The 23,962-nt window shown below is 44.5% G+C and overlaps 1 protein-coding gene across 8 annotated transcripts in view; it reads left to right on the top strand.

Moving 5' to 3' along the window:
* The window catches only part of TTC6 (tetratricopeptide repeat domain 6), a 184,237-nt gene that overhangs the window by 117,221 nt on the left and 43,054 nt on the right, over positions 1-23,962 (top strand). For all 8 annotated transcript variants that reach the window (XM_075926900.1, XM_075926899.1, XM_075926901.1 and 5 more), the window contains 8 exons: positions 524-606; positions 9,939-10,015; positions 11,070-11,230; positions 15,550-15,684; positions 16,830-16,979; positions 18,590-18,730; positions 19,374-19,487; positions 21,742-21,861. In XM_075926900.1, coding sequence (XP_075783015.1) covers positions 524-606; positions 9,939-10,015; positions 11,070-11,230; positions 15,550-15,684; positions 16,830-16,979; positions 18,590-18,730; positions 19,374-19,487; positions 21,742-21,861 — 981 coding nt within the window. The remainder of the gene's footprint in view (positions 1-523; positions 607-9,938; positions 10,016-11,069; positions 11,231-15,549; positions 15,685-16,829; positions 16,980-18,589; positions 18,731-19,373; positions 19,488-21,741; positions 21,862-23,962) is intronic.

Below are 23,962 nucleotides of genomic sequence, written 5' to 3'. Positions count from 1 at the left end.
TCCCATTTGTAGTAACTGTAGTTGTAAAGCCTTCTTCCATGACCTGAATATTTAGAGCTCTGAGGTCTGTTTTAGAGCCTTACCTAGCCATCTATCTGTGGAATGTTTAAAATAATAGTAGTGAAGTAAAATGAATAGATAAGCTTTTATAAAATATAAAAGCAATTTAGGAAGTTTGCCTATTTGTATCTTTTATCAGGATAAAGGGTCCCTGTACTGTTATATGCATTTGTTTTAGTGTCAACCTTAGTGGTAGGCAGAACAGAAAATCCTGAACTCAGGTGTTGGTTGATAAGTGAAGCCAAAGTTGATTTTAAAATAAAATATTTACTAATGGTATTTATGCATGATGTGGAAGTCATTCTGTGTTCTCTAATTATTTAAAACTTAAAAAGACAGCATATCCATTAATTTACATGTTTTATTACAAAGGAATCTCTTGTAGGGAAGAATACATTAAATGGGATAACAAGTGATTAGAGAATATGTATGAGTAACTGAATTATTTTTTTGTAAATAACAGGTGCACAATTTACAGAATGCATTAAGAGATATAAATCGAGCCATTCATCTTTATCCAACTGAATCCCATTTATGCATAATGAGGTAGGGAAATTATCATTTGGAACTTAAAAAGTATTCCACTTTACATCTGTTGTTTTCAATAACAGCAGGCTTGTTTAATAGATATCTTAATATAGCTGTTGTTTTTACTATGTTTCAATGTAGAAAAGTATAGATAATAATAATAATGAGATGGTAATAATATTTAAATAGTACCTTTCATTCTTTACAAACTATATCCATGTAGTAGCACCTCACTGATGTTACCTTTGGGACAAAAAGAAGGATCCAGCATCATATACAGGATGCCACTTAACAAATTGTTCATTCAAGGGTTGGGAAAGGGCGAATATGAATATGCACAGTAACAACAGGGCACCTTTACACACTTCTAAATTTAATAATTTAAATGTCCACTCAGAGTGGATAAATACTTCAGTGTCCTTTCTGAAGAATTGATGCAGTAAAAGAAGGGTGAGGGGTTAAGTCCAGTCTTGCCCCTAGACTTAAGGCTATGAGAGTAGGGGGGATAAATATTTAAAACCTGATATTTAACTGTTCTCTCCAGCTTAGCCTGAAAGCTCCATTTTTGTGTAGTTTCACTCATCTTCTATGTAAATGTTTCTTTCATCACAGAAAATAATTTTGCTAAATATCTTCCCTCTCATAGTCTTTTTTATACTCTTTTTTTATAGTCTCAAGTTTCTACCACTATTGGTTCTTTTTTCCTTCCCTGTTCTCAGAAGCCAAATACAAGCTTCCTAGTCTGTTCATGAATGACCTGATTTTTTTCTGTATGGTTTATGGGTTTTGTGTAAGCCTCATAAGGCTTGCTTAGAACCATTGCACCATTTGGCATACCAGTATCCTGCCTGTTGCTACAGGTATGTACAGTATGAGAAACTCTCATTAGGCTGGTGCAGATTTCCAAAACTCTGTGAAAAGTTAAAAAGCAACAAATGGTCTGGTAGCACTTTATAGTCTAACAAAACATGTAGATGGTATCATGAGCTTTCGTGGGCACAGCCCACTTCTTCAGAATACTGGTTATCTGAAGAAGTGGGCTGTGCCCACGAAAGCTCATGATACCATCTACATGTTTTGTTAGTCTATAAAGTATTACCAGACCATTTGTTGTTGTTTAAGTTTATCCTGTGCAGACTAACTTGCCTACCCCCTGAAGCTCTGTGAAAACTGACATTGACCAGTGAATCCATATGGTTCCTAATATATGCATAAAATGCATTTAATTATTAATTCTTTCACTCCTCCCAAATTGTGAAAGGTATCAGCCCTGGCTAAGTCAAACAACAGTTTTCACTTGTGGAGCACCAAATCAGATATCCAAAAAGGCAACACACAGAAATCTACTGGCGAACACTTTAACCTGCCTGGGCACTCATTAATGCATCTCAAAGTCACCATGTGTTCCAGGCCAATTCCACAACCCAAATATCAAGGGAAGGTTGGAACTTAACTTCATTTACAAGTTTGATTCCTATCAGAGAGGAATAAATAAAGACATTGGCTGGCTCTAGCACACTGCCTTCCACATCCTAATGACTTAACCAACCAAACAGTGGGTGCTTAAAGAGGTGCAATTTGTTCTTATCAGCTTCTTGTAACTTGAACTATCTAATTCACTATTTTTTTTCTTCCTCCCATCCTCTACCTCTCTCTCCTCCCCTCCCCCTCCTTCCCTTATTTATTCTGAGATCTGGACTTTTAAAACTCCAGCCATCTGAAGAAAGGAGTTGTGCCCACGAAAGTGCATAATACCATTTACATGTTTTGTTAGTGTTTAAGGTGCTGCAAGACTATTCATAGTTTTTAAAGTTTTTCCAGTTACAAACTAACTTGCCTACCTCTCTGAAGCTTTTAAAAAGTGAGAATATCTAAGGGTATGTCTGATGGACCCAGCGGGGTCTGCACTGCCCCAGGGGGGGCCTCTCTCCCTCCGGGGCCAGGACGGCAGACCGGCGGCGCAGACGGCCGGGACAGCCTCGGCAGGACCGAGACCCAGTGTGGCGGAATGCGCGCGGCCCCGCCGCGGCGCACAGGCCGGACCCCAAAGGGGCGTTCTGGCTACGCGGCTCAGGAAGGAGCGAGGGGCAAACCTCCTGACCCCAGGTGCAGCGTCCCGGAGCGTGAGGATGCCAGGGGAGTGGGATTACCCCGCACGGCGTCTCTCCCTGGGCCGCTTGAAAAGCGGACGGGCAAGCTGTCTAGGGGCGGCTCAGGGAGGAGCCACTGACCCCTCCCTGGGAAGATGAACATCCTGCCCCGTTGGAGGAATGAAGGAGCAACGCTGCGGCCTCCAGGGCACCGACCTGATGTGGTGGAAGACGCAGGAAGGATGAGTGCCTAGGTTGGGTCCGCAGGCGGGTTAGCAAAGGACGGGGATGGAAGAAGCCTGGGGCAGAGTGCTTCTGGCGCTCGTGGGCAGGTGAGTTTTGGGGATCAACCCCACCTGTTGTGGAGGGAATGCACTAATCCCTCCATTTAGGGTCCCTGGCTGGGACCCGGTGGAGAGGGTGGGCCTGAGTCCCACACTCCCCCCTCTCCACTCTCAACCTATTCAACCTGCCCCATTAGGCTGGAGTTCCCAGGAGTCGGGTGACTCCGGATGTGGTACAGGCGACTGCTGCCCGTACAGGATGGGCCTTAGGGGATAGGACCCCAGAACCCTTAACAAGGGTAGAACCCCAGAACCCTTATTGGGGATAGAACTCTAGGACCCTTAACGAGGTTGTGGCAGTGGGTCCGCTGAACTCCCTTGCTGATCCAGCAATAAGTGATCACACTCGTGAACTCCGCCACGAGGGATCGGACCCCAAGATACAAACCCCAACTCTGATGGTGGGTTCGCAGAACCCCCCCGCTCCAGCGAGAGGGGGCACTCGCACCCAGTGAATCCGTCACAACTGGTGGAGAATGTGAGCAACATTGTGACCCACAGAGACCAAATGACCAGGTGTTCGGCAAGTGTTTAGAGCCACAGATGGGACGGACTCTGCCGACCTGATGGAGCGGAGGCAATTGCTGGAGTGGCTCGTGGAGAGTCAACATCAACAGCAATGGGCCCAGCAGGAACAACAGACCCAACTTGTCCAGCAACTAGCTGCTCAATTCCAGGAACACCAGCGATACCTGATGATGGAGTTAGTGGCCCAACAAGACAAATGGTGCCAGACGGTTGAGAAGAAGTTGGAGGTACCGGTGGGAGTTACCACGAGTCACAGGGATGAACCAGGGTTGCCCTTACACCTCACCAAGTTAGGCCCCCAAGACGACCCAGAAGCCTCCCTCACGACATTTGAGCAAGTGGCCACTGCAGCATGCTGGCCACCTAAGCAATGGGCCACCTTGTTGGCAACATACTCGAGCGGATCCGCCCAGCTGGCATACTGTAGTCTGTCGGTCGGTGATGCCTTGAATTACCACAAAGTGAGGGAGGCGATACTTGATCAGCTGGGGCACTCCCCGGAGACCTGCCGCAAGAGGTTCCAGCAAGAACAGTTTAAAACAGGGAATCGACCTCGTGCAGTAGCCCAGTGTCTCCAAGAATGGGGGGGCCAGATGGCTGGAACCAGAACATAAAACAGGCACCCAGGTGTTGGAGATGGTCATAATGGGGCAATTTATACACATCCTTCCTCGAAAGAGGCAGAGGTGGATGTGAAGAAACCAGCCCACGATGCTTAACGAGGCAGTGAACTTGATGGAGGCCCACCTAATGGCCGAGATAGCGGAAGGAGGCAGTAGATGGGAGGCATTACCTGGCCCAAAGGTAGGGCAGCTGAGGCTCTAAAGCAAGCCCACAGGGAAGGGACAACCCCAAGGTACCCGCCGGGGTTGGGACAACACCCCCAGATTGGCACCTGTATGGCCTGCCAAGGCTCCAGAAAAGCCAGAAGGGGACGAAGCACCGGAAGGGGCCCAGAGGGAAATGAGGCCAGGCCCTCGGGGGTCCTGCTTCCAGTGTGGCCAAGAAAGGCATTTCAAGTGGGACTGCCCACTCATGGACTGTACCTTAAGCCGAGATGAGCGGGCCGGCTCCAATCCCGCCCCTGGTTTGGGTAGGGACCAGTGTATCAGTAAATTAAAGGTAGAAGGCCAGTGGACCGAGGTCCTAGTAGACTCGGGCTTGACAGTGACCCTGGTGCAGGCCGACCTAGTGCCCCGAGAATGGCTGGAAGGGGAACCGGTATGGATGCGATGCATCCACGGGGACGTGAAAGCTTACCCGACGGTCTGGGTCTGAATAACAGGAGGCGACCAAGATCGAGTATAGGGAAGGCCGCGACTCTGTCCTACCCCGTGTTAGTAGGACGGGATTGGCCGGGGTTCGGGCAGTTACTACAGAACCAAGGCCAACAGAGCATGGAGAAGAGTACCCAGGAAAGCACTGAGAAAAAGGCACTGGGAGGCCCAATAAGTGGAGCATCTTGCTTAGGGGTGGAGTCGGCTCCAGACTTCGTGACGCAGTAGAGACAGGATCCCACGCTCCAAAATGCATGGGACCAGGCTATCATGCCTGAGGAGCCAGAGGGGACCCGGGACTTCCAAATTCAAGGCCTCCACTTTCAGGTACTGAATGACCGCTTGTACCGGGTGACGGGAGAAAGGGGGTGGAGAAGTGAAACAGTGGTCCCGGTGCAGTTCCACCAGGAAGTACTGGAACTCAGGCATGCAAACCCCTGGTCGGGACATTTGGGACGGGAAAAAATGTTAGCCTGAGTGCTACAAAGGTTTTATTGGCCAGGGGTGTTCCGGGCTGTGCAGGACTTTTGTGAGTCATGCCCAGGGTGTCAAAAGACCGCCCCGGCCCAGGTGCCGAGGGCGCCTTTTGTGCCCTTACTAATAATCGTGGTGCCATTCGATGAGTGGCTTTGGATCTAGTGGGGCCCCTGGAGCCCTCCGGGAGAGGACCCCGGTATATAATGGTAGTCCTCTACTACACGACCCGCGCTACTCCAGGCCGTCCCCCTGAGGAACAGCAGGGCCCCTATCTTAGCCAGGGAGTTAGTAAAAATGTTCTCAAGGGTTGCGTTACCCCAGGAAATTCTAACCGACCAAGGAATGAACATTACCTCCCGGGTCATGAGGGAGCTGTGCCAGATGTTGAAAATCAAACATTGCAGACCTCCGTGTATCACCTGCAAACCGATGGACTGGTTGAACGGTTCTCAATGGTTCAACCAGACGCTAAAAGGGATGTTGAGAAGGTTCATGCACGACGATCCCTGGGGATGGGACCAAATGCTCCCAGGCCTCCTGTTCGCCATGCGAGAGGTCCTCCAGTTGTCTACCAGCTTTTCCCCCTTCGAGTTGCTATACGGACTACGCCCTCGAGGAATCTTGGACCTACTGAGGGACGGGTGGGAGACCCAACCCATGACCGGATGCGGGACCGTCCAGTATATTACCCAACTGTGCGAGAAGCTAAGCCGTCTGGGGGAATATACACGCTTAAATCTGGAGGAAAGCCAGAGGAGACAGGCACGGTATTATAATGCCAATGCACACCAACAAGAGTTCCAACCCGGGGACCGAGTAATGCTCCTGTTACCCACGCGGGAGTCCAAGCTGCTGGCACAATGGCAAGGACCTTTTGAGATGGTCAAGAAGGTAGGCGAGGTAGACTATGAAGTGAGGCTGTCGGGCCGCCGACGAGACACCCAAGTTTTCCATATTAACCTGTTGAAGAAGTGGGTTCCTTGGGAGGTCCTGATGATCGCACCACCGTCAGAGGGAGATGAACTTGGGCCATGGGGCGGGGACGAAGAGGAAACGCCAGGGGTCCACCTAAACACCGAGCTGACGACCCTGCAACAAGAGCAACTGAGAGGTATCCTACAGCGGTACCAGGAAATCCTCACAGCTCAGCCTGGACGGACAACCCTGGGAGTTCACCAGATAAACAGAGACCGGCAAGACCGTGCGAGAACCCCTTTGGCCGTTGCCCCAGAAAGTATGGGATACGGTGAAGAAGGAGATCCAACTAATGCGACACTGGGGGATGATAGAGGACTCTAACACTGAATGGCAGAGCCCGATCGTTCTGGTGCCGATGTCCGACGGGTCAACCCGTTTTTGCATCGATTTTTGGAAGGTCAACTCTATATCCTGCTTTGATGTGTACCTGATGCCAAGGGTGGATGAGCTCCTGGAACGGCTAGGGAAGGCCGCCTATATATCAACTCTAGACCTCTCAAAAGGATACTGGCAGATACCGTTGGACCCCGAAGCCAGGGAAAAGACGGCCTTCTCCACCCCATTCAGCCTGTTCCACTTCATGACTATGCCCTTCAGCCTCCACGGGGCCGCCGCCACTTTCCAGCAGGAGATGGATCGGTTGCTGACACCCCACCATGAATACTCGGCTGCGTATATAGACGACATTGTCATCTACAGTCAGACCTGGGAGGACCACCTGGGACACTTGGAGAAGGTACTTGCCTCCCTAGATAAGGCAGGTCTCACGGCAACCCCAAAAAAATGCCACCTTGCGCAGAGGGAGGTTTCCTATTTAGGCTATACCATGGAGGAGGAGGGGGGGCAAACTGAAGCCGCTTTGTAGCAAGGTGCAGGTGTTGCGGGACTACCCGACCCCACCACAAAAAAACAAATACGGCAGTTCCTGGGGCTTTTAGGTTATTATAGGAGTTTGTGCCACAGTTTGCCACTTCGGCGGCACCCCTAACTGAGATGACAAAGAACACCGAGCCAACGAGAGTGCGGTGGAACCCGCAAGCCAAACTAGATTTCTGGACATTAAAAGAAAAACTGTCGGGGGCCCCGGTACTGACTCAACCCAATTTCGATAGGCCCTTTCTCCTATATACAGATGCCTCCGATGTGGGACTAGGTGCAATACTGGCGCAGGAGCACCGGGGAGAGGAACACCCCATCCTGTACCTCAGTCGGAAGCTCCTACCCCAAGAGCGAAGCAACGCCACCATAGAGAAAGAACCTAAGATATACTTGTGGGGTAATAAATTTAAACTGATAACCGATCACGCCCCACTAGTGGGTTGAATTCAATGAAGGACATGAATGCCTGCATTATGCGGTGGTATCTTGCCCTCCAACCGTACTGTTTTGAGGTGATTCACTGGCCTGGGGACTCGCATCAAAACGCGGACTTCTTTTCGTGAATAGGGGAGCAGGAGCCAACCCCGAGCAAGTCACTTCAAAGGAGGGAGGTATGTGACGGACCCAGCGGGTCCGCACTGCCCCAGGGAGCGGCCTCTCCCACTCCGGGGCCAGGAAGGCAGATCAGCGGCGCGGGCAGCTGGGACAGCCCCGGCAGGGCTGAGACCCAGCGTGGCAGAACACGCATGGCCCCACCGCGTAGGAGGTGGGGCCAGACCCGGCTGCAGCACACAGGCCAGACGCCTGAGGGGCATTCCCGCTACACGGCTCAGGGAGGAGCGAGGGGCGGAGCTCCTGACCCCAGGCGCAGCATCCCGGAGCGTGAGGACGCCAGGGGGTGGGGCTACCTTGCACAGCATCTCTCCCCGGGCCGCTTGAAAAGCGGACAAACAAGGTGTCTAGGGGCAGCTCAGGGAGGAGCCACCGACCCCTCCCCGGGAAGGTGAACATCCCGCCCCACTGGAGGAATGAAGGAGCTATGCTGCAGCTTCCAGGTCACCGACCTGACATGGGAATGATGAGTGCCAAGGTCAGGTCCGCAGGCGGGTTAGCAAAGGATGGGGAGTGGAAGAAGCCCAGAGCAGAGTGCTTCTGTCGCTCATGGGCAGGTGAGTTTCGAGGATCAACCTCACCTGTCATGGAGGGAACACTCTAATCCTTCCACTTAGGGCCCCGGGCTGGGACCCAGTGGAGAGGGTGGGCCTGGGTCCCCCACTCTTCCCTCTCCACTCTCAACCTATTCAACCTGCCCCAGTAGGCCAGAGCTCCCGGGAGTTGGGAGACTCTGGACTCGGTACGGGCGACCGCTGCCCGTACAGGATGGGCTTTAGGGGACAGAACCCCAGAACCCTTAACAGGGGTAGAACCCCAGAACCCTTATTGGGGATAGGACCCCAGGACTCTTAACAGGGACGAGGCAGTGGGTCCGCTGAACCCCCTTGCCGATCCGGCAGTGGGTGTTCGCACTCGCGAACTCCGCCACAAGGGATCGGACCCCAAGATTCAAACCACAAACTCCGATGGTGGGTCTGCGGAACCCCCCAGTTCCAGCGAGAGGGGGCACTTGCACCCAATAAATCCGTCATAAACTGCGGGGGGGGGGGGAGAAAGGGGGTTGAGATACCTCTGTGTCCAGGGAACTCATTTGCTCTTTTGGGTTTTTTTTGCAAAAGAGAAAACGTGCTCTTTCGGAAGCCCCTGTATTCCTTGTTCTACAAGGAAGAAGGTGGCTTCTGAAAGAGAGGTTTTTTCCAACATTTGGCTTAGGCTAGACAAGCCAAATGTTGGAAAAGCCTCTTCCAACAAAAGAATCAGAAAAAGGTACGCAAAATGCAGAGTGCATTTTGCGTACCTTTTTCCGACAAAAACTTGTAGTCTAGTTGTACCCTAAATGTCATTTCATCTCAGTGTAGAGGGCCCCCTCAATGCTCTCTGCATCAATTAATCCTCACATTAAAGACTTAACATGAGGCTGTACTCTTAATGACAAATATATAAAAATGTTTTCTTATTCAGTCAATATTCCCAGTATGCATTTCAACTAATCTCTGCTTACTTTAGGAATAATAATAAGTTTCGACTGCTTTTTATTTTTATTAATACTATAGAGCCACAACAAAGCTAAGAGGGAATAGGTGAAAAGCTATTCCTTCTTGTGCATCATTAACAGAGTCTTTTACTAAGTTTTAATCAATTCCACCTTTGTTACCTCAATAAAGAGGGTTTGTACAGGGTTTCTTTGAAAGCCTGATTTGGCTTCCAAGGACCTGTATTACTAGTGGTAGTGCATGAAAAAGCAAGAAATCTAGTTTGGTCTTAAGACTCAGATTTAATTTACCAACAACCATTCTGTGGGAAAACACTATTGATTTTAGAAATAGCATTATTAACAATATTTGTATAGTTCAAGGTGTATAATTGCTAGTAGCTGTGGAGCCCACGGAAAATGTCTTTTTGTGAGTCTTGTACAGTAATTTGAATAGCTATACACTTTTAACATTTCTTGGTGATAGTGTTTTAAACAAGCTTGTGCAGAATGAATAAGGGGGAAAATATGAATGGTATTCCTTTGAAGATATGATTCTTATCAGAAACTTTAGACTTTTACTTACTTCTGCATTATTTGTATCTTTAAACAAGTGCTTAAACAAGAAATCTCAGCCTGAAAAAATGGTTTTATAGTGAGCAAATTTTAATAACATTTTGTTTTGTTACAGAGGACAATATTTAATTGAGATGAAGGAATATAAACTTGCAAGCTTCTGTATATATCAAGTAGCAGAAATGGGTGAAGGTAAAGTCAGTCTAATTATCTAGGTTTTTATTAAACATATTATCTGAAACCTAATATAAGGAGTAATTTAACTACTGTTAAATTAGGACACTTCCTTATGTTGCTTGCAATTCGTTCACTTACCTTTCTTTACTTGTACCATTTATTTTTATATTTATAAATATTGGTAACGGAGCATTATGTAGAATTTATAGTTATACTTTGTATTTACCAAGGAAGGTTTTTCCTAACATATCAAATGGCTTTACAGACATTAAGGGTGCGTCTAGACTGGAAATATTTTGCCAGCTGTCTACACTGGCCTCTTGAATTTGCGCAAGAGCACTGACTTTGTAATGTACAAAATCAGTGCTTCTTGCACAAATCCTTTCATGCTCCCGCTCGGGAAAAAGCCCCGTTGCGCAAGAATACTTGCGCAAGAGGGCCAGTGTAGACAGGGAAGAACTGTTTTGCACAAAAAAGCCCCGATGGCTAAAATGGCGATCGGGACTTTCTTGCCCAAAGTTGCGTCTAGACAAAAGCATCCGTGCCAATCTAGACGCACTTTTGTGGAAATACTTTTCCGTTAAAAGTATTTCCGCAAAATTATGCCAGTCTAGACGCAGCCTAAGTGTCACGAACACACTTGTAAGCTAAAATACTACAGTGCTCTAGTAACCCTTGTGGGTGGTCTCAGAGCAGCAGAGCTAGTGCCCCAAGCCCTGAGTAAGGATGATTCAATTATCCTATTGACCCCTTAGGAATACCTGTGTATTTATTTGGGGTGATCTTTTTCCTTTTCTCTTTCTTTACAGAGGGGAAGCTTGCAGATGCCCATGATTTGATCTTAACTTTGCTGGTGATAGTTGAAATTTTCTGCCCTAGGCTTTGATGTGAATGGATTAAAACTCAACTTTTTAAAAATTATTTGTGTTTTGGTATAGACAACTGTGGATTCTCATGAATTTTGAACAATTTAAACTTTGCTTATTCTTTGAAACAGTCTTAGGGATACATTGTGCAATGTGCAATAATTGAATATTGTGAATTGTTTGTTTGTTTTTCTTATTTTCAGTATCCTTTAAAACTTCTCCTGTTCAGCAAGCGCTCGTTCAGTCATTTTGTCAAAATCACAATGAAGCTATAGCATGCTTACAGGAGCTTATTGCAAATCAGCCTACGCCTTCCATATTTGTTCTGCTAGGAAAAATACAAATGAAAGCCAAGAAAACTAAGGTTAGAAAATTCTTTCTAAACTATTTACAGTAAAATGCCAAGCAATAAAATATCTTGGTTTTTATAGCCTTGATGCTTCATAGAGTGTCTCATTTTTAACAAACATTCTCTATATTTCAGTATTTAAATTACAAAAGGGAAGAGTAAGACTTTCAGGTTAATGCTCCCGCACTAATGTTTCAGCAAGTGTTACACAGTGTGGCTATGTCTAGACTGCAAGCCTCTTTCGAAAAAGAGCGTCTAGACTGCAAGCGGAATTTTCGAAAAAGCAAGCCACTTTTTCGAAAGAAAGCAGTGAGTGAGTCTGGATGCTCTCTTTCTAAAAAGCCCTGTTGGCATTCAAGAACGCCTTTTTTCGAAAGAGCACTGTCGAAAAAAGGCCTTCTTCCTCGTGAAATGAGGTTTACCACCGTCAAAAGAAAAGCTGCGTTCTTTCGATTTAATTTTGAAAGAACGCGGCTGTAGTCTAGACGCAGGTGAAGTTTTTTCGAAAAAAGGCTACTTTTTCGGAAAAAACCCTGAGTCTGGACACAGCCTGTAGTTTAAAACCATGTAAAATGTAGGAAAAAGAAATAATAATGTAAACTGGCACCTGGTTAAATTTCATAATGCTGTTTTTTTCAAAACATAATAAGAAATCAGTGTGCAAATACTATAATATCTAATGTAGCTAAGAGCAATACCAAAGTTTGCTTACTTCATATTTGTAGAATGTAGGCTTGCTAACCCTCTCAGTATCACTTGGAGTCTCCTGGAATTTGACTTCATCTCTCTGAGGTTATTAAAGCCAAATCAGGAGTTTTTAAGTCACTAAACATTCAGCTGTGCGTTGGGGCTAAGGCAGTGACTGCCCTGGTTCTGTGCTACTCCCAGAAGCAGCTGGCATGTCTCTGCAGTAAGACATTACCTTCAATCCAAACGCTGACTCAGCAGCTCCTATTGATTGGAACTGTAGCCAATGAGAGCTGCTGGATGAGGGGTGGCCTCCCACAGGGCCCTGGGTGTCAGTGGTGGGACCTTACGCAGACGGGTTGGAGCAGGGGGCTTGCCTCCCTCAACCATAGGTTCACCTGCCGCCCATGACTAAATGCCCCAATAGTAGCTATGTGTATGTTACAAGCTACCACTATACCCTTGAATGAACTCTCACAAAAAATGAAAAAAGATAAAAATGCCATATCTGTTGGTAAATGCTTTTCAGAAAACAATAAGGGTACATCTACACTGCATCCCTAGTTCGAACTAGGGATGCAAATGGAGACAACCGAAGTAGTTAATGAAGCGGGGATTTAAATATCCTGCGCTCCATTAACAAGATCTCGTCGGCGCGCTAGTTCGAATCACAGCTGATTCGAACCAGGAAGTGTGCGCTGGGACACGTTAGTTTGGACTAAAGCCCTTAGTCCAAACTAATGTTACTCCTCAAAAAATGAGTCCGTTAGTTCGGACTAAGGGCTTTAGCAAAAAATTTGCTAAGCATTTTAGCAAAAAATGAGGAGTAACATTAGTTCGGACTAAGGGCTTTAGTCCGAACTAATGCGTCCTGGCGCGCACTACCTGGTTCGAATCAGCTGTGATTCGAACTAGCACGACAGCGAGATCATGTTAATGGAGCGCGGGATATTTAAATCCCTGCTTCATTAACTACTTCGGTTGTCTCCATTTGCATCCCTAGTTCGAACTAGGGATGCAGTGTAGACGTACCCTAACTCTGTATCTGACCTATCAGCCCTCAAACCTACACAACAATTTCAGAAGAAGATCAAGGAATTTTACATTTGTACATTTGCTAGTCACTAACAAATCATGGACTGAATAGACACACTGAATTCATTATTTATTAAAACAATCCATAAACCCTCTATCAACCACCCAAGCTGCTTTTTTCATCCACTCGTTTCCTTCCCATCACTGGAGAGATGTTAATGTGCTACTTCATTTTGAATGGTCCTTTGAAATATATAATTATTTATGCTAAACAGTCTGTTCAAATCTTATTTTTAGCAGGACACTTTCAGTTAGGCTATCACTACACTACAGAGCTTATGGGGACCACTGTAGTGCTGCTAGTACAGATGCTCTAAGCTATGGGAGAGGGATTTCCCATCAATTTAATTCAGTGTTTCTTAAACTTTTTAAGACTGAGGAACACCAAACAATAACTTTTTTTTATAAGGAACACCAAGGATTTTTTGTCGAGATAAAAAAAAGGGTCAGGAGGAAAATGGGTTGTGGGCGGGGGGAAGAGGGAAGTTATTGTGGGGAAAAAAAAGGGTTAGGGGAAAGTTTTGTTTTTGTTTTTGCTCAATAAAAGGTAGCCTGCCCTTTAAGGGAGGCCATTTTGAATTCTGTTGTCCTCTATGGCACACCTCCAACTGCCTCGTGGCACACTGGTTTTAGCTGTCACGGGTCCCCATCTCTGGCCCCTTGCTGTACCCCTGTCATTATTATGCAGAATAACTCCCTCCTACCAGACCCCTCCCTTTCCATTTTATGAGAAATTATGGAATTCTGGGCATATCCCATTATCTTGGCACAAACAAACCCCGACCTTGCTTTAAATTATGATATGAGGAAGCTGTATACCAAATTCAGTGGTTCTAGCTCTTACCAGTTAGGAAGGGTTCTTGAACAAATGGGCTCTTAGATGGATGGACAGACAGACACACATTTCTAAAATAATTTATTAATCTTACTATATATTACAGAACAGGACCACATCCAGAACACATGTATGTGAGTAGCTTTATTCAATGAGAGTATTACTCTCTTGAGTGAAATTACCTCTCTGTATTTGCATGATTAGCCCATAACCATTGTATTATAATTGAGATAGTTAATTATTGTCAAGAACAAATCATATCAAACTGACCTGATGGCTTTCTTTGATAGGATAACAAGTTATGTGGATAAAGTGGTAGATCTGGTATACCTAGACTTTAGTAAAACATTTGGTACAGTCTTGCATGACCTTTTTCTAAATAAATAAACTAGGGAAATACAATGCAGATGGAGCAGCTACAGGGTGTGTGCATAACTGGTTGGATAACCATTCTCAAAGAGTAGTTATCAATGGTTCACAGTCACAGGAAACATTGGGGTTTTGCCTTTGCTTGTTATTTAAAGAAGCCTAAAGGTTTAAGCTTTTGAAAGTTGTCTTTTGGTTTGTTTGGTTTAGAAATTCAGATTATGTCTCACTGGAAGATGCTCTGTTGACAATTTATGACATGAAAGATTAATAGCTTCCAAGGTCAGAAGGGACCATTGTGATAATTTAATCTGGCCTCTGTACAACACAGGCCATAAAACTCTAATTTCTGTTGAACTACTATATATATTTTTAAAAATCCTAACTTGATTTTAAAAATCACCAGTAAGGGAGAATCCACAATGACCTTTGTTAAATTGTTCCAGTTTCTAATTATCATCACTGTTAAAATAATATGTCTTACTTCTAGTCTGATTTTGGCTTCTGACTTTAGATCTTGTTATACTGTTGTCTGCTAGACTGAATTGTTCGTTATCAAATATTTGTTTCTCATGTAGACCATAGTAGATAGTGACTGAATCACCCCTTAGCCTTCTCTTTAATAAGCTAAATACGTGGAACTCCTGGATTCTGTCACTTTAAAGTATATTTTCTAATCTTTTAATTGTTCTTATGGTTCTTCTCTGAACCCTGTTAACATCCTTCTTGAATTTTGGGCACCAAATCTGGACACATCATCATCATCAATAGCATCAGTGCCAAATACAAAGGTAGAATAGCCTTTCTGTTCCTACCCAAGATTACCATTTATGCATCCAAGCACTTACTTACTTTTGGATATAGAAGTCACATTGGGAACTCATATTCTTCTGATCATTCATCATGATTCCCAAATCTTCATCAGAGTTACTGTTTCCCAGGATGAAGTCTTCCAAAAGAGTCAAGAGGCTGGAATTTGCTAAGCAATTGCAACAGAAAGAAAATATTACTCAGGCTGCTTAAAATTCTACTTTTTGTTTTTGTTAACAGCTACTTATTTAAACTAATCACTAATGAACATTTTGAAGAAAGGCTGTACTTAATTATTCTCACATCTTCAATTAAAACAATTATTATTTCCAGGGAAACCAAGGAAAACCAGACTTGTCATTTCTTAAATGTATAAGGCTAAAACAAGTTATTTAAAGACAAAGTAAAATTACTTTACAGGCCCTCATTACATATAATAAAGAAGGAAAAAAGGTCACAGGCCTGATTAAAAAAATTCTGTCCTTGTCACCTTTAAACTCAGACTTTTAAAGCGAATACTGTTTTACAAATATTATTACAGGATGCTGTGGAAAGTTTTAGAGAAGCATTGAAGATACTGAATTCTTCAGCAAAAAAATTGCCTAATACAATTGAGGCTGCAGAAATTTATTATTTGATGGCCCTCTGTTATATGGACCAAGTCAGTTTATTACAGGTTTGTATTTATGATTTAGAATTTGTTAGTATTGTGGCTTTAAGAGCTGGAAAGAAAATTGACTAAAATATAAAACATTTTTAAAGCTCACTTTCCACTATGTTTTACATATTTGTACTCTATTTTCTATCAGAACATTGTGTAAATGATTTTTCCCATGCTGATATTACCATATTTAATTCTTTTTGCATTCTTTTTGCTGTGTTTCTTGTATATTTGTTTCACTTTACTCAAACAAAATAAGATTTGCCTAGTGAACATTCAAAATTACACAGGAATTTTGCAAAGGGTAGGTTTAAAAGTTGGTGACCTGAGGGGAGGGCAGTAGAGTTCAAACAGATGACCAGAGAGGCAAGAATAGGTATCATGTGACATTTGGAGACCTGTCACAATGCTGCAGTACACTGCAGCATCCATGCTGGCACCACAGCACTGTATCCAGAGTATAGCAAGCTTTACGCTTCTATTTGAGGTGGCTTACCTAAAACACAACAACTGCAGGGCTGGTGCTCACTACCTTGCCAGTATGGACACTTGGGGAGTTATAGTGCTATGACCTGATTTATTACACTATAACTTGCCAATGTAGACAAAGCCATTATTCTTGTAACCCTGTCAGCCTCCTTCTCTGAGACAGTTAAAAGTGGCTGAAATACCTGATGTGGCATACCGTGACCACTAGGAATGGGTTGCTTTCTCTTTAGACTATATGGCTTCTACCACATTAGCAGATCCCAGAAAAATCAATGTTGTTGTGTTCCAGTATGAAGAAAAATCTGCAGAAGGACTTTAAATAAATCACATTTTAGGTATTCACTAATGTAGCAAATAATTTTAGTATGTTACTTATGGACACAGGACCAAATTTTAGTATGTTACTTATGGACACAGGACCAAATTCTACCATTGTTTATAGCAGTGTAGTCCCACTGAAGAAAACAGAGTAATATAAGTATTAAATGAGGGCAGAACTTCACTTAACTGTGTTTGTCTCATACGTTGTATTAAAATGTTTTAAAAATAAGTAGAGTAAAATAATGAAAACATAAGAAAAATATTACTGGGTTTTAAAAGATAATATTATACCTATGATTCCAATTGTGCAAGTGAGTTGCATTAACTTAAACCATTATGTCAACTTTTAGGCCTACAAAGCTTTTAGCCTTGCTGTTAAGGTATACCCAAATTTTCCTGATGCTTTTTATCAACGAGGACTGTGCAGAATGCAACTCAAACAAGCTAGGTGCATCCAAGATTTCAACAGAGCACTTGCTATTAATCCAAAACATTTTCAGGTAATTCTCAATTTACAATTCTAACTGTTTGGTTTTGAGTAGCTTTTGAGAACAATTGAAAAGCCTTCTGATATCAGGGCCAGTTAGGCAGGCAGAACTGCAGGGTATAAATGTGTGAATGAGACGATAGTGTAGGGAGCAGTGGTTTAGATTATTTGGAACTGTGAAGGGGTTTGGGAATGGGGAAGACTGTCTAGGAAGGGTAGGCTCCACCACAACCAAAACGGAGCCAGCTTGCTGGCACATAAAATTAAACAGGTCATAAAGCGGATTTTATATTAAGGGCTAGGGGGAAAGCTGACAGTTCAGGGGAGCATGTGGTCCCAACAGAGACATCTTTTGGGGGAGAATCCATTAATGGAGACTATCCTAGTAAAGAAAAGAGGATGGAAGATGGTAAAATATGGGTAGGTTCTGATGAGAAATAATCAAATAAAGAGTCGCAGACAGCTAAAAAAAAGACTTTTAAAAAAGTGCTCATATACAAATACTAGAACTCTAAATACTTACTTTGGTGAACTTGTGCCTTGTATTAAATGAAGATAATGATATAATAGACATCACCGAAGTTTCATGGAATGGGGATCATCAATGGAACACAGTAATACTAGCAAAATATATCAGAAAGACAGAATAAGCTCTATTGCTGATGGAGAGACACTATGGGTGTGTCTAGACTACAGGGTTTTGTCGACAAAAGTGGACTTTTGTCGACAAAACTATACCTGCATCTCTTAGTTCTGTCGACATAACTTCGACAGAACTTAACAGTTTTGTTGACGGCTGTAAACCTCATTCTATGAGGAATAACGCCTTTTGTCAACAGAGTTCTGCATCTACACTGTCTTTTGCGTCTGCCCTGTCTTTTTTTTCAGTATTTATGCTGCAGCTTGCTTTGTTGGTAGAACTGGATGTAGTCTAGACACTCTTTGTTGACAGAAGCTTTGTCGACAGTATCTGTCGACCAAATTTCTGTTGACAAAAGCCTGTAGTCTAGACGTACCCTATATGTGGAAAAAAAGTGTAGATTTAATCCTCCATGGCACATAGGATCTGGTGCAAGAGGTGAAGAGGTGGAGCCCAGGGTCAGCTGGGGACTCCCCAGGTGATCCCGGGCTCCGCGCAACACTTCCCCAGAACCCGGAGTGGGAGAGCCTGGGGTCAGCAGGGAAGTCCTCAGCTGACTCCAGGCTCCTAGCGGCATGCAGTGTAGCATCCTTTGTACATTTCAAAGGAGGAATGCAGAAGTGCCTGTCGACTAGTCGAAATTCCATCCTTACTTTTAACTAGTTATCAGTCCATGAGAGGACCTTCCCTCTTATCCCATGACAACTAACTTTACTTAAGAGCCTTTGGTGAGAGACCTTGTCAAAGGCTTTTTGGAAATAAAAGATTATAAGTTATTTCTTGTTTCAATATTCATGTTGTTTTCCATTATTATAACTAAGGTACCAAGTGTTCACTTAATTTGCTTGGTTTCCTGACTACTAAGAATTTTAAGTCCTTTATGAAAAAAAATCTTAGCTTTACTCCATGATTGCCCAAGATATTATCAAAAGGGTTTTTTTAGTATTTATGCTGCAGCATGTTTTCTGTCTTCATGTATAAAGGCATATTTAAGTCGTGCTGCTTACTATGGTAGCAAGGGAAGATACTCCAAGGCAATTCTGAATTGTAACGAGGCTATCAAAATTCATCCTGACAGTGTGAGAGCCTATCTCTACAGAGGAACTTTGAAATATCACAATAAGGTAGAGACATATTTTATCTTGGATGAAATATATGAAATATGTTTGCGGTTTACCTGGAGAAAGAGCTAAAAGCCTAGGGATCAATGCTAATCAGGTTTGCCACCAAATATAGCGTACTTCCACTTTCCCCAGCACCTTGGAAGACATTTCATGGGTGGCTCCGTGGTTCTGGAAGAGGGTGCAGTGGATTGGGTTGGCTAAGATACTTGGATTTATCTCACTTTTACTTCTCCAGTACCCATTAAGGATGCTCCCATAAATGAATTTGACCACAGGAGCAACTACAGCTCCATAATGAACTACCATCCATGTAAGGAGATGATACAAAGTGATAGATCATGGAAAAAATCAAAGAGAGGGTCAAAGAATAATATAGCTAGAGAACATTCATGATGGACTATGTAATACAAACATGGGAATGACTAAACATAAATCAATAAGGTTTAGTTATACAGTCTTGGTCCAGTCAAAATCCCATAGAAATTCCCATGAAGGGAAGATGTGAAAACTGACAAACTAATATGAGAATGTTTTCCTGTACTGATGAATAGACAGGAAATTTTTCAGTACTGTGTTCCTCAGGATAGAACATAAGATGTTTTGAATTATACAGTAATTTTATATGGAATGTTTTTATATCCAGACATACAAAAATGCCATTGACGACTTAACTAAAACTATTGACTTGGACAAAATCTGCATTTTGGCATACTACAACAGAGCAATTTGTTATCACCAAATAAAGGACTTTAAAAAGGTATTATATTCTTTTATTCAGGAGCACCTGATTATATAGTTGTTGAAAATGCTAATAAAGTGTTTCTGAACTTTAGTAGCAAGCTTTCCTTTTTATGTCAACAATCATTTACAACTGCTGTCAGCTGAAGATTGAAGCGCTTGTTTTGTGGGTATAATAAGGTGTTTGAATGAATACATGACAATAAGTGTTGTTTAATGAAGGTCAGGCTGAAAATATGGGCTTATATAACTAACATTTGTTGTGCTTATTTCAGGATGTAGTGTAGTGTAGACTTACTCATTTCTGCTATGATATGTGTATATTTTGCTTCTGGGACACCAAAAGGGATTACTATTAGTGATACTGGAGACATACCCATGCGTACCCACTCTAGCATTAGGCATCAGATAGTGGTAGTGCTTCTGTCCTCTAATTATCTGAATCTTCATTTTTAGCCCTTCTAACAGCAGAAATATGTAGTGGTTTTAATCTACAATCTTGGAGGGGAGTTCAGAAAGGGAAAGAGGGGAGAACCGAAGTAGAACAGATTAAGGCAGGAATGAGTGTTGTTAAAAGTTAAGACCGTTTCTGTCTTGTGACGTTTATGTGGTCTTGGTCCCCTGTGACCCTGACTATAACCGCTGCTCGCTCAGAGGAGCAGGATCGGGTAGTTCCACAAAACCCACTGAATTTGGAAAGAGACAGAGGGCATCTTCACAGAGGTGAGGTTTGGGACTTGGTTGTCAAAATCATCAGAGAGCCCTTTGTTTGATTACTTCCTCCTTACAGATCTTTTTGCTCCAGAACAACGATGGGCAACCAAGACTAGTGAGTGAGCCATATGAGTGACCCTCCTCCATGTCAGTGAGCTACATGCTTGAAATCCCATGATGGGCAGTCTCCAGCCTATGGGCCACTGGGGTTCCACCAGTGGCCCTCATACCCTCTCTCTGTCCCTTTCCCCCATGGCTCTTGTGCATTGGTGCACTGGAGCTCTGCACTTCCTACTCCTCTCCTTCCCTTCCAGCACTTTCTAAGCACCATAAATCTGCTGATTCATGCTCCATCCCTGCTCTGACTCATGGCATTCAAGCTCTGGGAGAGAGGGGGAGGAGTGGGGAATGAAGTTAAAATATTAAAATAAAGTTTAAACAAGACTATGGAAAAGAGCAAATTTGATACAGGAAAAAATAGCAGTTTTCTTTCTAAACATAAAATATTTATAACCTCAATGCAGACCCTATACGGCCACTTTACTGTGCTGCAACTTTCTGGATTGGGTATGAAAAAACAAAATATATCTCTTCCCCCACCTCCCCCTCTCCCAATCACAGCAAGTTCAAGTCCTTAAAGTGACAGTGTAAATGGGCTCCCAGCAGTATTAGCTATTACTTTGGAGGTGGTTTTCATAGAGTGCTGGGAGAACTCTCTCCCAGTGCTGCCCTTGCCACACTTTAAAGTGCTGCCATGGCTTCACTTTAATTTTAAAAGTGGAGACAAAGACTTAGTCTCTTTGCTATTGTATTCTGCAGATGGGGGCATATGTACATACAGAGTGAAGTATAGATGGGAATAGACAATACAGTGAGACAAAAATAACTACTGTATTATGTTCCTTTCTGTCATTTAGGCCAATGATGAGCAACCTGTGGGGTTCCATTTGCTGCCTGCACACCCTCTGTCTGTCCTCCTCCCTCACGCACCTCTTGTGCACTTGAGCTCCGCACTTCCTACTACCTCCCTCCTCTCCCAGCACTTCCAGAGTGCCATGAGTCTGGTGAGTCATGCTACGTCCCAACTCCTCCTCCTTCCTCCCAGACCTTGAATGGCATAAATCAGCTGTTTGTGGCTATTCTGAAAGTGCTGGGAGGGAGGGAGAGCAGTAGGATGTGTGGGGCTCCAGTGCACCAGTGCACAAGAGGTGTGGGGGGAAAGGAACAGAGAGAGGGTGTGTGGGCCACCATGGGAACCCCAGTAGGCTGCAGGCCGTAGCTTGTCCACCACCGGATTTCAATCATTTAGCCCCTGAGACGAAGGAGGGCCACTCATATGGCCTGCTCAGTAGTCTTGGTTGCCCATCCCTCATTTAGGCCCTGCTCCTGTAAACATTTAAGTATGTGTTTTTAGCATTTGAGTAGTCACACTGAAATCAATAGGACTACTCAGGTATTTAAAATAAGGCATGAGTGTTTGCAGGATTGGAGTGTTAGATTGTAAGCATAAGTATCATTGTATGCTTCTTAGTAAAATTACATATTTTTAACTTTTTTAGGCTTTGAAAGACTATGGAATTCTTCTTCTTCTTGAATCGAGTAAGGAAATTGTCTTGGCAGTGTTAATTAACCGTGCATTACTCTATGTGGAACTGGAAGACTACTCTAATGCATTAGAGGTATAAAATTCTTATGCAAACAAAGTACCACACTGCATGGTTATTTTGACACATATAATTGATATGAAGAACAACATGCAAATTTAGGAATATTTCTAAGGGTAGGCCTACATTACAAAGTTAGGTTGACTTAACTACATTGCTCAGGGCTGTGAAAAATTTAATTCCCTATGCAATATAATTAAACTAACTTAAACCTGGGTGTGGATGCTGCGAGGTTGACAGAAAAATTATGTCATCAGTCTAGCTGTGACCTCTTGAAGAGGTGGATTTATTACAATGATGAAAAAACTCTTTCTGTCACTGAGGTAAGTGTCTTTGCTATTGTGGCACAGTTGCAGCCTTTCAAGTACAGATAAATCTTAAAGTGCTGACGGCCTAGTCTCATTAACACTATGGTCTCTTTATACAAATCTGGCAGTAAAGAAAGGTTTTAGCATGGACATACATGGTAGTTACACTGCTTAGGAGAAACTAAATGATTTCTTTGCTTCAGTCTTCACGGCTGAGGATGTTAGGGAGATTCCCAAATCTGCACTGTCCTTTGTGGGTGATTGTAGGGGATCACCCACGTCCGTGCCCCCTATTTCCCAGTTAATGCACCCCTCTAGTCATACTTGGGGTATTCAGGTTTATTAAACTCTGTCGCCTTACAACTCCCGTAATGCGATTGGTCGCCTTTCACCCACTAGGGAAGGGGGTTTGGGCCCACCCTCGCTCCGAACCCCAACCCAGGGCCCTAAGGTCAGGACGCTAGTCCTTACCCAGCGGAGGGGGTTGAAACCCCTAAACTCCCCCGCTCTCGGGGTCCACGCCCCTGCCCTGGGCTGCTTCTTCCCCAGTCGTTGGCCGACACTAACCCAAGAACCCCGGGTTAGTACTCACCCAGGGTCTCCAGAGTTCTTACCCGTCCTGCCTCCGCAGCCAGACTCCGACTCCCCCGGGATCCGTCTTCCTCCCCTCTGGCATGGAGCCCACTTTTAAATTCCCCGCCGGACGTGGGGGGATGACGCCTCCCCCAACGTCATCACTCCACGCCGCCCCCAGGCCTCACGCCGGTGATGTCACTGCGGACGTCATCACGGCCAGCCTCCAAGTCCCACGGATGTGCTCCTCCGTGTCGCTGCTCATCCAGGGTGCCGCCGCTCCCCGCCCGGGGCTCTCTGTGGAGACGCGGGAGTTTTAGGAAGGGGCGGGGCCGCCCCGCCACACACCTTCCCCCTCAAGTCTCGCGACATACTTGCCGTGGCTTCCCTTTGGGTTTCTGCTGTACGCGACAGGCAGTCCGCATTACCGTTGGTAACCCCTGACCGATGCGTCACTTGGAATTGGTACGGCTGCAGGCTGAGGTACCACCGCAATATCCGGGGATTCATGTCCTTCATATTCTGCATCCATTGCAGGGGGGTATGGTCCGTTACCACGATAAATTTATCCCCTAAAAGAAAGTACCGTAATGAGTCAATAGCCCATTTTAAGGCCAACGTCTCCTCAATTGTGGCGTACCTCTTTTCTCGGGGGAAGAGTTTGCGGCTTAAATACAAAATGGGGTGTTCCCTGCCTTTCTCCTCTTGCATCAATACGGCCCCCAACCCCGTCTCCGAGGCGTCTGTTTGCAGCGTGAAAGGTTTAGTGAAGTCTGGTTGGGCCAGCACCGGGGCATGTACAGCCTGTCTTTTAGCTCTCGGAAGGCCGCGTCACACAATGGCATCCATCTTACCTTCTCGGGTTGTCCTTTCCAAGTTAGATCTGTAAGAGGGGCTGCTAAAGAAGAGAAGTTATCTATAAATCGCCTATAGTATCCCGCTAGTCTGAGAAACTGGCATACCTTCCTTTTCGTGGTCGGGGGAGGGTAGTCACGCACGGCTTGCACCTTATCTACCAAGGGCTTGAGCTTCCCTCTTCCTACCATGTACCCCAAATAAAAAACCTCCGCCTTCCCGAACTGGCATTTTTTTGGATTGGCTGTCAGCCCCGCCTGTTGTAAAGCTTCTAACACGGCCGTTATATGGTCTAGATGCCTTTCCCAGGGCTCACTGAATATTATAATATCGTCAATATACGCTGCTGCGTATTCCTGGTGGTTCCTTAGAATCTGGTT

The sequence above is a fragment of the Pelodiscus sinensis genome, chromosome 4, assembly GCF_049634645.1.
Source record: "Pelodiscus sinensis isolate JC-2024 chromosome 4, ASM4963464v1, whole genome shotgun sequence".
NCBI lineage: Eukaryota > Metazoa > Chordata > Testudines > Trionychidae > Pelodiscus > Pelodiscus sinensis.
This window is presented reverse-complemented; position numbering and strand designations above follow the sequence as displayed.